Below are 15,922 nucleotides of genomic sequence, written 5' to 3'. Positions count from 1 at the left end.
ACTCAGTTTAGTTAAATGAATGACCCTGGGACTTGGATAGACCTTTACCTGAACGTGGGGTCATTAGGCTTTTCAAGGATGGTGACATCTGCTTCAGCAGCTAACGACAAGCAGGGTGGCATTTAATTGCAGTTGTCATTATTAATTAATTGAGAAGCTCAGTGGGCCGTGCTGCAACTGCTGCTTCACAGCTCCTGAGTTCAATACTCATCCTAATCATTATCTATATGGAGTTGGCAGGCTCTTCCTGTGCCTGTATGGGTTTTTTTCCGGATACTCCCATTTGCCCCAAACACAAGTGATTTGAATTAAATTTTGATCCTAAATTTTCATGCGTATGTAGGTGTGTGTCTGTGTGCCCTGCAGTAGACTGGCTGTGAAGTCCACCCTATCCAAAAGGGCATGCTGCAGTGCTGGAGCCAGCAGAGGGGCTGGCCTGGTCTCCACTCTAACGAGAGGCCCACAAATGCAAAAAAAAAAGGAAAGAACTAGTTTATTTTAAACATTTTGGTATATCCAGTGCTTGAAGTGGGCTGGTACTCACTGGTACTACATACCAGCATGTCTATGTTTTGCTGTTTGGAGTAATGGATGTTTTTCTCTGTGTATCGACAGTGTTGGGATGTGGCCAGTGCTCACCATTATGCAGCGCCAGCGCTTGTTCTTGGTCTTTGAAGATGTAGAGATTTCCATTACTCTCTTAAAAGTGGATCCCTTCTGTCTACCATGTAGGCAGCTCTTATCAATTATATGGTAAATCCTTAGAATTCATGTGCATTGTGTGCTGGGCATGCATTGATATGATGGTGGTGGCACTAATGAGCTTGTCCCTATTAGTTTAAAAGCCTTGCTTCATCACTGGCATGCTGTGATGCTTCCACCCTTGAACTAGCATCACACCCAAGTTAGCCAAAATGCTGAAAGGGAGGGATGATCACATGGAGTGAACACAATGCAAAATAAACAACAAGAAGATGTATTCTATAGCACGTTTTCATACAAAGTATGTAGCTCAAAGTGCTTTACAAGATGTCAGAGAAGTAGTTACATGTAAAGAAAAACAAATTAAAATCAGCACTGCTTCCTTTCTAGGCCTTGCTTACAGGTTATGTTTAGCAGGGAGCACAAGCTCCATGAATAGATAAATGTTGGGAAATGCACCATAGTTAAGACAGCACATGACTATTTAAAGTGCGACTCACAGCCACAATGGTGGAAAAACAACAATAAAAGCAAGTCAACATGACACAAATAATAATTTAATATTTACCATGTATTAAAGGATCTTTCAGTGAACAATCCACACCGGGCTGTGCTGTGAAAACCCCTTTGGAATTCAGCAAGTTGAATAAACCTGCAGCAGTCAAGGAGATTGCTCTTCCTCCCTCTTTCTCTCCATTTCCCCATTTTCTCCCTATCTCACACATTCAATTAATCTGTACATCTTTGAGATGTGGGAGGAAAAATGGAGTATCCAGAGGGCTACTCACACAGGAGAACATGCAATCTCTACACATTTTGTGCTCAGGGTCCTCATTTATAACACTTTGCATGAATTCAAATATGAAAGTATGTATATGCCAAAAGCAGGAAAATGCATACACCTAAAAAGCAAAAATAAAACCTGCCATATGCACATTTGTATTCAATTTACCTTTATTAATCACAGTCATCTTGTAAATGTACATATATAGTTCCCACCCTGAAACAACCATATATGGAGCCTTCTGATCAACCTCATAATATTCATAGTGGCTCTGAGGCTAGGGATCTGCACTGGCAATCGGAAGGTTGCTGGTTCGAATCCCGTAAATGCCAATAGGGACTCTGCTCTGTTGGGCCCTTGAGCAAGGCCCTTAACCTGCAATTGCTGAGCGCTCTGTGTAGTGAGAAAAGTGCTATATAAATGCAAAGAATTATTATTAAAGAATTATTATTATTAATTATTAGAGCAGCTTCCGAGCTGATGCATTCACGCACTGCGACCTGCATTTCCTATGGTGTGGTCCACACAGCACTGAAGTGCAGGGTCAGGTAAAGGTATAAGGCACCAGTGTCTGAGCAACTATCATCAGGCACGTGTAATGACATAATTGCTGTTACAGTGAATAGTAGTACAGGCCATATGATAAACTAAGGGTTCAAACAGTTATCTTACCAACAAGCCAGCCACCACCATGTACAGTATCATAAGCAAGTCGTCTGATCAAAGCTACTTTGCCTCAAAATAAAAAAAATCATGGGTTGACCCAGGCCACTGAGCTACAACGTTTGTCTAAATTGGCTTATGTGCCAGTCATCATTATGGACAGAAAAAAAATCCTATTGGTCCCTAAAAGCTCATTCTTTTCTTATATGGCCATGTGTGTAGTTTTCAAGCCATGCAAAACAAGCTACGTTGAGCCAAACCATCAGGCTATGGGTATGCTGTAGGGCATGAAGTTTAGAGTTTTCTGTACACAGGAAGTGAATCATGCTTGTGTTTTGGTTTCTGATCCTGAGAAGTGACAACAAGTAGGCTATATAAACTGATGAAGAAACAAAAAAGTTCTTCAGTGCAAATACACAGCAACTACAACAGAGTGTATACGTCACATTCATCACTTTTAAGGTTTAATATGTTTGCCATATCAGTGCACATTATAATAATAGCTCGGTTATGAGAGTTATTATACTGTATGTGTGAGCCATCATTTTGCTGATTTAGCTGAATTTCCCTACTTGTTCAAGGGTGTCATCATTTCCCACTTTCTCTGAAATGTGTGTGGATGAGTCAGAGTTGTTATAATTATACTTAAGTTTTCCCATCAGGTACCGTTTTAAACATCCCGATTTTTGTGTGGAAAGTCGTGTGTGCACATTTCGAGCCTCTTTTTTTGCATTACCAAGTTTTATAAATCTGACTCCACGTCAAGATTCAGTCAGTTGGTTTCTGTCCTTACAGTCTGGACAGTGGAAGCAGGTTAAGCCACTTGCCCAGGTGGGCCATCTGCAAGGATTAATCCAGCAGACTTGTGCTTTCCAGTCCACGGCTTGAGCCACAAGGACATGGTGCTTACTTAAACTGTTTTACAGATCAGTCCATCCTATGGATTTCTTACCAGTGATCTGTCTTAATTTGTGGTTTACAGGTCAAGGTGATGGTCCGCATCTGCCCCTCTCAAGGAGGGCATCACACATCAGAATCCATGTCCTTCCTGAAGGTGGACCCCCGCAAGAAACAGCTAACCTTGTACGATCCTGCGGCTAGCGGGAACCTCAACTCAGGACACAGGAGGGCAGTCATCGCAGTGCCAAAGATGTTCGCCTTTGATGCAGTTTTCACCCAGGATGCCTCACAGGTAAGTGAGTGTGCACCAGGGTGAGAAGTCAGCTCAGATCAGTTTTGGTGTTTTTCAGCTGGGTGTGTTTTAGAATTGAATTGTGGGCCAGTGCATAATTGCTCATTTAAATAATCAGCTAAAGGTACCCGGAACTGACATGTTAATTTGAATATCTAATTGATTTGTGATACACTCCACCCCTTCTTTTGGACAGAAGCTATTTAGTTGAGTTGAGGCGGTAACAGCAGGGGTACACAGAACAGACTCCAAATGACAGGCACCCACTGGTGTGTGAAAATGAGCAAGATCTCTGTGTGCCAGTTAGTAACAGGTAGAGGCCAACTTTTCCTCACCTTCCTGATTCTAGTTAACCTTCCTTGCTGCCAGAGTGGCTTTGTCAATTGCCTTCCAGCTCAAAGCTCCTTAGGTATTTCATTTTGTCTTCAAAGTGATTATGCAGAGGGGCAACATCATTGTGTGATGTGCGCTGTGTGGGTCCTGGCACTCTGCTGTACATCCATGTGCTGATATCACCTGAAATAGTATAAGACAGGTGACCATGTCACTGCTTTTTATCTGATGAACTTTTTTTAACTTTACTGAACTTAGTAGCATTGTGTATTTTTGTACATTTTAAATCTTTAATGAGTCCATCTTTTAACAATGGTGTGATTTTTTTTCACCCATTTGTATTTAATATCAAAATTAAAGACTGTTCACACTGGTGATAGGTTGCACAGTGGCACATTGGTTAAGGCTACAGCCATATAGCTCTGGTTACTTAGATTTGAATGTGAAACCCTGTCATTGCCTGTGGGAGTTTGGCACATTTTCTCCCCATGTTGACTTGCATGTTCTCTGAGGAACACCATGTCTTAAAAACTTGCATGCTAGATTCTATGGCAAATCTAAATGTGAGTAAGTGAATGTAGATGTGTGCACATGAATGGTGCAACGCACTGACAGATTGGCTTCTGCTTTGTGTCCAGTTTTGCACATAGGGTACACATTTCTTGGCACAGCTGCAGCATATGGACCACAACTCTAATATTCATATGCTTTCTACTTCACGGGAGAAGCTCAAACTGCTTCAGTGTCTACCATTATCTATTTGTGTCTTATATAGTACGTTTCATAGCTAACAGATATGAAAGGTACTAGATAACATAATCTGAAAAGTACTATACTGAATAGCATAGATAGAGGGGAAATGTACTGTGTATATATGTTATATAATGCCTTTCATATCTAGATAGACAGGAAAGGAACTATATAACATATAGACAGATATGAAAGACCATACATAACAGATTTGAAATTATAGAAAGATAGGATAGGCATCACATAACATAGATATATAGATAGGAAAGGTACTACGTAACAGATTTGAAGTGGTATATAACAGATGGAGAGAAAGATAGATACACAGTGCCTTTCCTATTTATCTGTGTTATTTAGGGCATTTCCGACCTGGTACATAGAGTATTTCATATCTAGACAGATAGATTGGAAAGGCACTATATAACATATAGATATGAAAGGCATTATATGACATAGGTAGATAGGAAGGGCACTATATAACATGTGGATTTGAAAGGTATTATATAACAGAGATGTATTATATAACAGAGAGTGACTGACAGACATATATTGGCTTTCTTATCTATCTACCTGTTATATAATACATTTCACATCTCTTTTATATAGCCCCTTTCATATAAATGTAGATAGATAGATAAGTATCTATTCTATAGAGTGCCTTTCATGATCTATCTATCTATCTATCTATCTATCTATCTATCTATCTATCTATCTATCTATCTATCTATCTATCTATCTATCTATCTATCTATCTATCTATCTATCTATCTATCTATCTATCTATCTATCTATCTATCATATATTGTTTTACCTATCTGTCTATCTGTCCTCTGAGAAGCAATTTCAGTGAATATCTCAGCTCAGGATGGCACATGCTATTGATACCACCTTATGCTGGCACTTGTTTTGCTGCTGTGCTTGTTCCTTACTCAGATCTAGTTTTCAGGCTCCTGATTTTGCTGACATGTGTGGTCTGTGTCTTGATGCCAGGCCCGGACCAGTTCTGAGGGGATGACATTTTGTCTGACTGTGTGGCTGATTGGTGTCTTGCACACATTTAGTGTTTAGCTGTTGGGTATATAAATCTGATCAATGGAGGTCACCGATCATTTGGGGGTTAAACTGAGTGTAGGTCATTAGTGCCCATAACACTTTCATTTCAGTTTGTATTAAATAATTTACTAAACAATTGTTTGGTGCAATGATGTTATGATTTCCAGTGCCAGACAGCAGAGAAGGGCATTATATTTTGCATAAAAACTTTTTTTTTTGGAACAGTAGTATTGCTAAAAGAATGTCCAAATATATAACTGTCATTCTTTCAGTTTCTTTAATTTTATATACCATTTTGAAGATATGATTTTTTCTTATGGATATTTTTTCCTTTCAGAATTAGAAAAAAAAAATAAGAAAGAGACACGTTCCATATAATCTTTTTCCTAAGAAAAGGCTTTAAAGTCTCTTTTTTTCTTAAATTGGAGTTTCAAAAGGATAAAACGCAGTTAATTAAATGCGCGTGGCCGTGTGTACACAGGCATGCTCATGAATATGCTTAGCGGAGCGGTGGATAATTGGAATGCTACTCCGCCTGCCTGCTAAAAAAAAAAAAACAAAAAAAAAATCAAAATAAATAAATAAAAAGGTAGAACAACTTGTTAAAGCTGCCTCTTCCGTGTGATTCTTGGTTTTCCCCAAGGATCTTTGCTTTATTTGAAAAATGTTAGTATGCAGCAACAGAAAGCCAAGCTGGCGTCTCCACTTGTCCGTAGGGACCGAGAAGATACATTGGGCCTCACATCCTTCAAATTGGTAAGGATTAACAGCTTTATATATAAGGATGATAGAAGTATAAATATGCACACACACACACACACGCATTTAGATAGCAATATACACAAACATGCACACACGTAAAGCATTGCCAACAATCAACTCTGTAAATAGCATTAATGGAGCTTGGGGTTTGGCAGGTCCAGCGCTCAGAGGTGCAGGCTGGACGACAGAGCAAAACTCAAAGTCACACTTCTGACCCCAAAGACAAGCCTTGGGCAGTCGCAGTGTTTAACAGGAAATTGAACAGTGACTATACAACACAGAGATCGCTAGACAGATAGGACCAGAACCAGTCCCTCACCCTGTGGCTGTGAGTATAAAAGGGCTGTAATTCTTTGGCTTTTTTCAATGTGGTCAGAGTCCATTTATCTGCCCAGCTAGGCAGTCAAATGCTGGTCTTAAAAAAGAGCCGCAAACAAGCATCCTGTTCCATGAGCCAGTCTCAGAACACCTCTGTCTTTGTTACTTTCTCAGTGCCTTTCATAATCAGCATGTCCACTATATGGTCATATCACATCATACGATTTTTACCAGCAGTTTTCATTTGTTGAGTTCCTTTGCATAGTCCTAGTGAGTCTGGGTAGCTGCAGCACACTTCCTTGACTGGCAGTGACTCGGTCCAACCCGTCTGCAACTCACCCCAATGAAATTAAACCTGTTTGGTTTAAGTCACATAGACAAGCTGTGTGTGCATGAAAACTCACATCCAATGAGTGCGCACCAGGATGTATAATGTAGGAATAAGGAATGTGGGTGTTTTGGACCTCATATGTCTAATACTTTATGTCTTACATGCCTAAATAGAATGGGAGAAAAGAACAAAATTGCAGAGAATGCAGGTAAACATGTAAAACCTTTGTACGGTCATGAGCTTTGTCAGGAACCAAGCAAAAGGGGCAAGCTCACATTGCTTTGAAAATATGAAACTGCTGGAAAGTCATCATACAGTTGTGTAATTTGATATCCACAGTGATCACTAGTTGTGTAAATTGACATACTCCGGTTAAGAGGTCGGCAACTGCAGTCGTCAAATTTGACTTGTACTCCCACTACAACATTGACTTTAGTCGTAGCCTGTTAATCTGGCCATGAAGGAGACTTTGCTTCCTGTTCTTTGCTTACCTTTTATATATTGCCTGTCATAGCAGGTATTCTGCTTAAAGCTCTTTTTTATTTATTAGTTTAACACATTTAATCTAGTCAATGAACATTTGCCTGTTTTTAAGTTAGTGCCTTGCATTGTGGAATTCCCTTTTAGTATACTTACTGTTCATTTTAGCCTTTCCTTGAAGGCAGCATTGTTTTGTGTAGTGTGTTAAATCATTTTCTTGTTTTCATATAGCGTCTGTTTTGGAAATTACTACATGCTTGACTGATTTGAACATTTATTTATTGGGTCATTATATCATGCACTAGTCCAGAGGGCTACATTGTTTGCATAGCTTGTTAAATTATTTATTCCATTTTAATACAGTGCCTTTTATTCCAAATGATGCTTGGAGCCTGTTATCTTTATACTCTATGTGTTTATTAAGTCCATAATTCTTATCATTTCATTAAAGACCACATTATTTGTGGAATTTAAGCCGTTTATTCAGTTACAATGTAGTGATTATAGTGCCTTTCATGCTAAGTACTTCTTAAGAGCATTTATTTTACATGTGTTTATTTGAATGGTAAATCTTATAATTTCATTTAAGGCCCCATTTTTTGTGGAGTTTGTTAAATCATTCATTCAACTGAAATATATTACGTTTCATACCAACAGAGTGTGGTGAAATTCTTACTTGTATTCGTTAATCAGTATTCATTATGTTGCCACTCTTCCTTTAGGGTCATACTGTTCAAATTTCATATTGTTAGATTTCAGCTAACACCCACACAGCATTTTCTGACTATGTGATCCAATAAAGTGATTAGTTTCAACACATGCTTGTGATGGGCAGTCATAAGCAGGCCCCTCCCACTAATGAAATCTGATGGTTATTACAATGATATTGATGGTTAAGACCATTCCTTTATTTACACAGGGCGACACTGAGCACAAGTTGAGAGAGTTTGGATGACATATAGGACTTTAGTCCAGGTGTCTCATTTATTTAAAGACATAATATTTGACTTTTTATATTCTCGATATTTTGACCCTGCCATGTATCAGATAAAATGAATATGCACCCAGTTTTTGGTCACTTTGATTGTTAAGGTCTCTCTGTTCACTTCTCAGGCTGAGGTGTGCTCAGGAACGGTGGCTGAAGTAATCCAGTCAGTTGTGAATGGTGCTGATGGCTGCGTATTCTGCTTCGGCCACGTCAGGCTTGGTGAGCCTTTTGATGCTTTATCACCTTGCTAACTTGGCTTCTTGGCTTTTCATCCACTAATTCTGCTCTCCATTCTATTTTTTTTTCACTCCATCAGGTAAAACTTTCACCATGATTGGGAAGGACAACTCCACCCAGAACCTAGGCATTATCCCTTGTGCAATTTCTTGGCTTTTCAAACTGATTAACGAGCGCAAGGAGAAAACAGGCACTCGCTTCTCAATCCGGGTATCAGCAGTGGAGATCTGTGGAAAGGACGAGACCCTCAAGGACCTGTTGTCAGATGTGGCCAGCGGGAGTCTCCAGGATGGCCAGTCTCCAGGGGTGTACCTCCGAGAGGACCCAATTTGTGGAACTCAGGTAAGCAGAAGTATAATGAAAGTGAAACTCTCTCTCTCTCTCTCTCTCTCTCTCTCTCACTCTTATGAACCAGCACAGGTAATAATAATTTAATTATAAGAAAAAGGAATTGCAGGATGGGAACTAAGAACTGGAAAAAATGACCGGAAATGTTATCATTAGGTGTGCCTGCCCTGAGTACTGGTTTATGGGTATTAAATGTAGCTGACTTACTAGTCAGTCAACCCACGCTATAGCCCCTTTTTTTCCGAATTCCCAAGTCGAATCTCCGGCACCACTGGCTGATGTCTCAACTCATACCTCACATTATATCCTCTACATTATGCTATCCCATAGTGGCATCTAGGCTCACTGCTTCCCAAATTCACAACAGTCCTGTTTAAACTTCAGGCACCCACATCTGTTTATTAGCTAGCTGTATTTTCTCAGATGGTGCCCCATGGACCACTGCTATTGAAAATATGTCTGTATGATATAGTCCTAAATATAATTTACTGGTAGCTCGTAAAATAAAAGACAACTAATTTGCTTAAAGGCGTGGGATGCTACAAGAAGCAGCAATTATTCGTTCTGAAAATGAAAAGAAAAGGGGAGGAAAAAGAACCCTTTGTCTTGTGACGTTTCTTCTCGGCAGTTCACTGGAACGACATGCGTCTGCTTTTCTGGGTGGTCCAAATGACAATGGTAGTTTGTTGGGTTGCCATTTAAATATCACTGCGATGGGGAGAGGCAGGGCTTGAAGGCTTTATGGCTATTCTGATTGGCCAATGTCTCCTCTCCTGCAGATAAGAACAGCATGCTGTTAGCCTTCTGTGTCACCTTGAACTCCTTCTCTCATGAATCCCCACACTCAGACCCCTGAAGGGACAGTATATGTATTTGTGGTCAGAAGCACATCGAGTTGTTGTTACTGGACAGTCATTCACCTTAACCGATCAGTTTCACATTAATTGTTTTTCAAGCAGCAATTTACTACTCTGAAGCACATAGGTCACATTTGTAATAACATATTTAAAAATAACTGTTTTCTTACATAGCTTAAATGAGATTTTTTTTCTTCCAACTTCAAAGGATTGTGAATCAGAAAGGAAAGGTCTTTTCTCTTTTTACAAATGGGAAGTTTTGAGTTTGTTGATGTTCTTTCTGGTTTATGATGTCATCTCAGAGGCTGTGCTTAATGCTAATTGGAGAAAAGAAAAGAGAACAGTAACAGATTCACCGTATACTGTATGTGTATATGTACTGTGTATGTGTGTATAGCCAACTCTTTTAAAGGCTTATATATTATGGTGATCCATACACCAATACAAAGAGTTGATGTATGTTTTCTCCACAAGGCTTATTTTTGCCCATTAGGAATAGCTTGCTTACCTGTGAACTTTCAGCCTGATTGTGAAACACATTTAGAGGTCGCTCCATTCTGAACATTTTATTTGTATGGTCATGTAATCTCCTATGGGATTCTAAACTGGCTAAGTGATTAATAAACAATGAAAAAAATGAAACAGTCAACATTCTGAATCTAAGGTAGAGTTCTCAGTACATTCTAGTAATAAGTGGAACTTTACAGGAAATTTTAGTATTAAGAATTTCAAGAACATTCTAGCAGTAAGTAAGAGTCTCAATTTTAGCCATTTTTGATGACAAAGTCTCAGCAGATGTAAAGAAAATGATTGGTGTAAAGCCTGCAGTGGCCACCATTACTAGACATTCCTTGACATCTTAAGCTCACAAATGAATCTGAACAGCTGAAGTAGGAGGATCTGGTAATAGATATCCTTACGGAAAAAGGTAAAGAAAGGTCTCACTCGTTTCTTAAGAAACCACCAAAATCAGTGCACACATGATAGTAGTGAATGACGCACACCTACAAATGTGGAACAGATGTCTGCTCCTCAGTTCAGATGATATAAAAATAGCCAAGTGGAGTGACTTCTAAATGTTTTTTATTTTCATTACAATGTGTTAGTTACTGCGGTGGGTTGGCGCCCTGCCCGGGATTGGTTCCTGCCTTGCGCCCTGTGTTGGCTGGGATTGGCTCCAGCAGACCCCCGTGACCCTGTGTTCAGATTCAGCGGGGTGGACAACGGATGGATGGATGTGTTAGTTATAAATACCATAAAGAATAAAACTAGCTTTGTAGAGAACTCAAATCTGTCACTTTTTGTTTTGACCCCCCTAATAAACATATAAATACTCTCCTGTTCATCCATATTCCAAATCTGCAGGATCATAGAGAAGCTGGAGCATATCCAGCAAGCAATGAATGCAAGGCAGGACAATCACTGGACAGGGCACCAGTTCATCACAGGGTGTGTTTGTGTGTGTGTGTGTGTGTGTGTGTGTATAAAGCAAGTTTGGGTGTTGATCAACAAATATTCTAGGGAAAAAGCATTCTGCCTTTAATAGGGTTGGCTTCTAAAGTTGTGCTCTTAAGGGTACTTTTCAAAAAGAACATTGTTCCCAAGTGAACAACAACTTTCAGAGGCAGGGCTGCAAGAATTGTCCCAGAATAGCATGGCTTCAAGAGGAAGTGCTGTCACTTTGTCTTCATGTTGTCCTTCTTTAGTCAAATGGTAGAAATCAAAGGCAAGTTAGTGACTCTAATAAGCTGGCCGTACACCCGGAAGCACTCCTAGTGTCCCTGGTCTTTGTCCCCCCAGCACTTCCGGGTGTGGCGGAAGTGCTGAGGACCAGGGGTCTCCTGGCATTTGGGCGCCTCCGGTGGTGATCACGGGCGCCTATAGGGTTGAACTTCCATGCTGCTTTCCCACGGTCCCCATAGCCACCAGGGCGGTCGCCCCCACGTCGTCTGGAGGAGGCATACTCCCTCCTTTGGTCCTTCCGGGTGTCCCGGCTGGGTACTGCCCCCAGCCGCTCGCCACAATATATACATACATACTGTATATAAAGTGACAGGGGTCAAAATTTAGCTTTAATCTTTTGAGGGATTGCCTTGTTTTAGGTATCCCTCAAAGTTTTCAGTTGGTGTCTTTCTGTCTGTGTGTCTACTTGAGAGTCCGTCGATGCATCAATTCAAAAATGAATTGTTCGAACCTGATGAAACTTGGCAGTTATTATTCTTGTTAAATGCTTGAAGGCCTTTTGACTTTTATTAAAATCGTTTCAGCAGGTTTTGCTCAACAGAGATGATGATTATGTATTTTATACATGCATTTCCCTTCAGTATTTTCTAGACTAGAATCACAATTTCATGTGGGAGAAACCTTTTTGTTGGACACCACTGTTTTTTTTCCCAGTGTAATCACAGGCAGATTACATGAGCTGCATATGGGAATTGAACCCACAACCTCGTCAAGCCCAGTCAAGTTTCCTAACCACTAAGCCTCAATGCCTAAATGGAAATCCTTCAGGAATGACTCAGGACTTCAGGAATGGAGTGGGTGATATTAGCCCATTTGGCCTTGTGTGTGACACACCTGATCACGCCGCCTGTAATGACTCATAATTTTATACCAGGGATGCCCATTTTCTGGTGTTGACAGTGTTTTAAGTTTTGCTCATTTTTTCTCATTTTCAAGGACAAGCAGCTTTGTTTTTTGCCTTCAGCCGACCACTCCCCCCATTATCTCCCCATCCCCCGGCCTGCCTTCCCCTTTGACACTGAGCTGCACCCCACTGTGTGCAAAGCCCTTATTGAGATGCAAGATGTGTGTCCTTGTGCACACAAAGAAGTTGGAGTGTTTTGCTTGTTTCCAGCAGATCCCTGGCTTTGTAGTATGAGTAATTATACGCGTGCTAACATTACAATGGGCCCCCCCCCCCACCACTGGTCCTAGGGTGCAGAGAGGTGAGCGGGATGGAGAGGGTGGGAGTCTTTCAAGCTGCTGTATATTCCTCTTGCATTTTAACAGCTCAAGATGTCTCTCTGTGCCCGCGCTTTTCCATTACCTTTGTTAATCCCTCTCCCTCTGTGTGCATATTTGTTTCTCAGATTGCCCAGGAGACCTAATCTAATGGGCAGGAAATGTGTGCCTGGGCCCAATTAGCAAAATGACTCTTCCCCTGTCTCTCTCTCTCTCTCTCTCTCTCTCTCTCTCTATCTATCTATCTATCCACACTTAGCTTCAGAATCAAAGCGAGCTGAGGGCCCCCACCGCCGAGAAGGCTGCCCTCTTCCTGGATGCCGCGGTCGCTGCCAGGAGCACCAGCAGGGTTGACTGTGAAGAGGAGGACAGGAGGAATTCACACATGCTCTTCACCCTGCACATCTACCAGTATCGCATGGAGAAGAGTGGAAAGGGAGGAAGTGAGTGCATCACTTTGGGTTTTTTGTTTGTGTTTTGTTTATTTCAGGTTCCTCACTATGAGTGACTTCCACTTTTGACCTCAGGTGCTCTCCAGTGATGGTGGTTTTCAATTATGAAGGCAGCACTTCCACCTTTACTGGTAAATTAATGTAAAGGCACCTGAGCTTAGATCTATCATTCGCTTTCTGTGGTCACAGATGACAATGTAAGACCACCTCAAATAGAGATGTCAGGACATTCCATGGCAGCTGCAACTTTACATGTCTTTCATGTTTGAATGAGCTGCTGCTCTGAATGCAGTGAAACCTGCAATTGAACTTGAAGGTTCTATAAGGTGGCAATGCTATGGGCGATGCCAGCGGGGCAGCAAGTGGAGAGATATAGCAGGCTGAATAAAACAACTGTGGCTTTACCCACAGGTGTATTTAACTTAAGGTGGGTGGCACTGCCTAACACAGGAGTAAATGAATACAACATTGGCTGTGAAAGGGAAGTTGTTCAACTGAACAGAATTACAGAACTGTAGCACTGGGCCCAGCTTTTTGGAGCCCTGCTGCAAAAGAAATCCATGCTTTTGGAAAGTTACTTTATGGAATGAAATCATCGCAGCATCTCGGCTAATGTGATTGACTAAGGGAGCTATGAATGGAATACAGGAGCCACCCCAAGGCAGGATGCCAGATCACCACAGGGCATATTAATGCGCACAACCACATGCAGACCAGCTGAGAGTCTCCTTTTAATGCAGCAGGGTAAACTGCAATGAAATCTTTGTGGCCATCCGTACATCTGTCCATCCATCAGTTTTATATTGCATTAGCATTATTCTGTCGATACATCTGTACATCCATCCTTCAGCAATAAATTGCATCAGTTTTCTTCCACCCATCTATCTGTACATTCACCAATGAGTTGTATATTGTATTAATGTTATTCTGCCCATCTTTTTGTACATTCATCCATCAGTTGCCTGTTGCCTTATGATTCCAACAATGCCCCAAGCAGATAGTTACCTGAACATTTCCACAGTGCGTTCCTCCATCCATTGTCTAGCCATACAGTTGCATTATAGTTTCCACAGTGCCCTAGTCATTTGGTAGATCCTGTCTTCCTACAGTCCTTCTGTCTTTCCATCCAACCATTCATTCTGTAATTCAGAGAATTTCAAGTTCAGTCCTGGAACCCCTTGTGGCTGCAGGTTTTCATTCGAAATTATTTCTTTAAGCAGGCTGTTATTTCCCAGTTATTATATTTAAATTGATAGTGGTATATGATAACTGGATTAAATAGCTATTTATGTGTTAGACTGGGATGAATTTGTTTTTTTTTATCTTGCTGTTTAATATTTTCTTTGTTATTGTTCACATTATTTAAGCCCTTATTTGCTCATAAGTACACTAGTGGCTAACACTGAAGTAGCTGCTGTCCTGTAGTTATTTGCATCTAATCATTAATTGCCAAAATTCATATACAATTAAGACAGCCATCTCCACAGAGAAAAATAGTAAATTAAAAAGAAAAGTTAAGCATTTAACACTATGGCAAATGGTGAATTTCACACTACTACATTTTTCTGAATACAACATAAGAGAAGGAAAACAGGTTGCCAAACTAACAATGAGATTAATTGAAGGTACAAATGGCTCAATGACTGCAATATTAGTTGAGATGAAAAATCTACAGCAGCAGAACTTGAAAAATCCTGTCTAGTTATACAGTTGCATGACATTCCCATATTCTTCCATCCTTGTTTACATCCATTCATCAGTCATATATTGCATTAATATTCCCATATTGTCCTAATCAATTACATTTTCACAGTTCATCTATCCATTCAGAAATTCTCTAGTTATACAGTTGCATTTAAATTCCCATAATGTCCCAGGAATTTAGTTGATCCTTTTCTCCCTACAATTGTCCTCTCCATCAATCCATCCTCCTGTTGTTTAGTTGTATTTATGATCAAATAGCCACTTTAATGTTTCTCCAGTTCTGGCATCCATCCCTCCTCAATTTACCCATTATAATTACATTAAAATTATTACAGTACTTTGTGATATAGTCACTTATGTGCTCCCATAGCTCTTCAGTCTATCCATCCATCCATCCATCCACTGTTCAGTTATATATACCCACAATACCACAATCAGTTACCCACATTAACATTTCCACAGTTACACAGTTGCATTTAAATTCCCACTGTACCCTAATCTTTTACTTTAGTCCCTTTTCCCACAATCCTTCTGTCCATCCATTTATTCTCCTGTGATTTAGTAGTCAAATAGCCATTTTAATGTCTCTGTAATCCATTTATCCTTCCATCTATAGTCCTGTTACTTAATGACACTGGCTGTGCAGGAGCATCTCTCTTGCCACAGCATCTCTCCATGGTGCTGAAAGTAATCCGAGGATTACAGGGAGTCGGTTTTAAAGACTATCCTCTGCCAGTATTGAGTGTGGAGGTAAACTGGGCATAGGCTTAACTGCTGAGACATGAGGTGGGGGTGGTGAAGAAAGCCAAGAAAAGCATGATCATTTTAGAATTTGGAATTTGGGGGGGTGGGAGGCATATGTGTTACTGATAAAGTAAACTAACTATGCACCATTAGTGTCCTAGTGATTTCACCTCTACTCTCCAAGGTGGAAATGTGTGCTGCATCTTAAGCCCCTGTCATGTAACACAACTTTTCCAGAGATTTTTAGTCGTAGTCATAAT

General features: G+C 40.4%; 1 protein-coding gene across 2 annotated transcripts in view; it reads left to right on the top strand.

Annotated features, from left to right (window-relative positions):
- The window catches only part of kif26ab (kinesin family member 26Ab), a 209,223-nt gene that overhangs the window by 174,476 nt on the left and 18,825 nt on the right, over positions 1–15,922 (top strand). For both annotated transcript variants that reach the window (XM_028821276.2, XM_051919758.1), the window contains exons 6-9: positions 3,132–3,341; positions 8,482–8,575; positions 8,673–8,935; positions 13,022–13,205. In XM_028821276.2, coding sequence (XP_028677109.2) covers positions 3,132–3,341; positions 8,482–8,575; positions 8,673–8,935; positions 13,022–13,205 — 751 coding nt within the window. The remainder of the gene's footprint in view (positions 1–3,131; positions 3,342–8,481; positions 8,576–8,672; positions 8,936–13,021; positions 13,206–15,922) is intronic.

This window comes from Erpetoichthys calabaricus, chromosome 16, assembly GCF_900747795.2.
Source record: "Erpetoichthys calabaricus chromosome 16, fErpCal1.3, whole genome shotgun sequence".
In the NCBI taxonomy this organism is placed as follows: Eukaryota; Metazoa; Chordata; class Cladistia; order Polypteriformes; family Polypteridae; genus Erpetoichthys; species Erpetoichthys calabaricus.
Note: the sequence above shows the minus strand (reverse complement) of the source record. Positions and strands in the feature narration are given on the sequence as shown.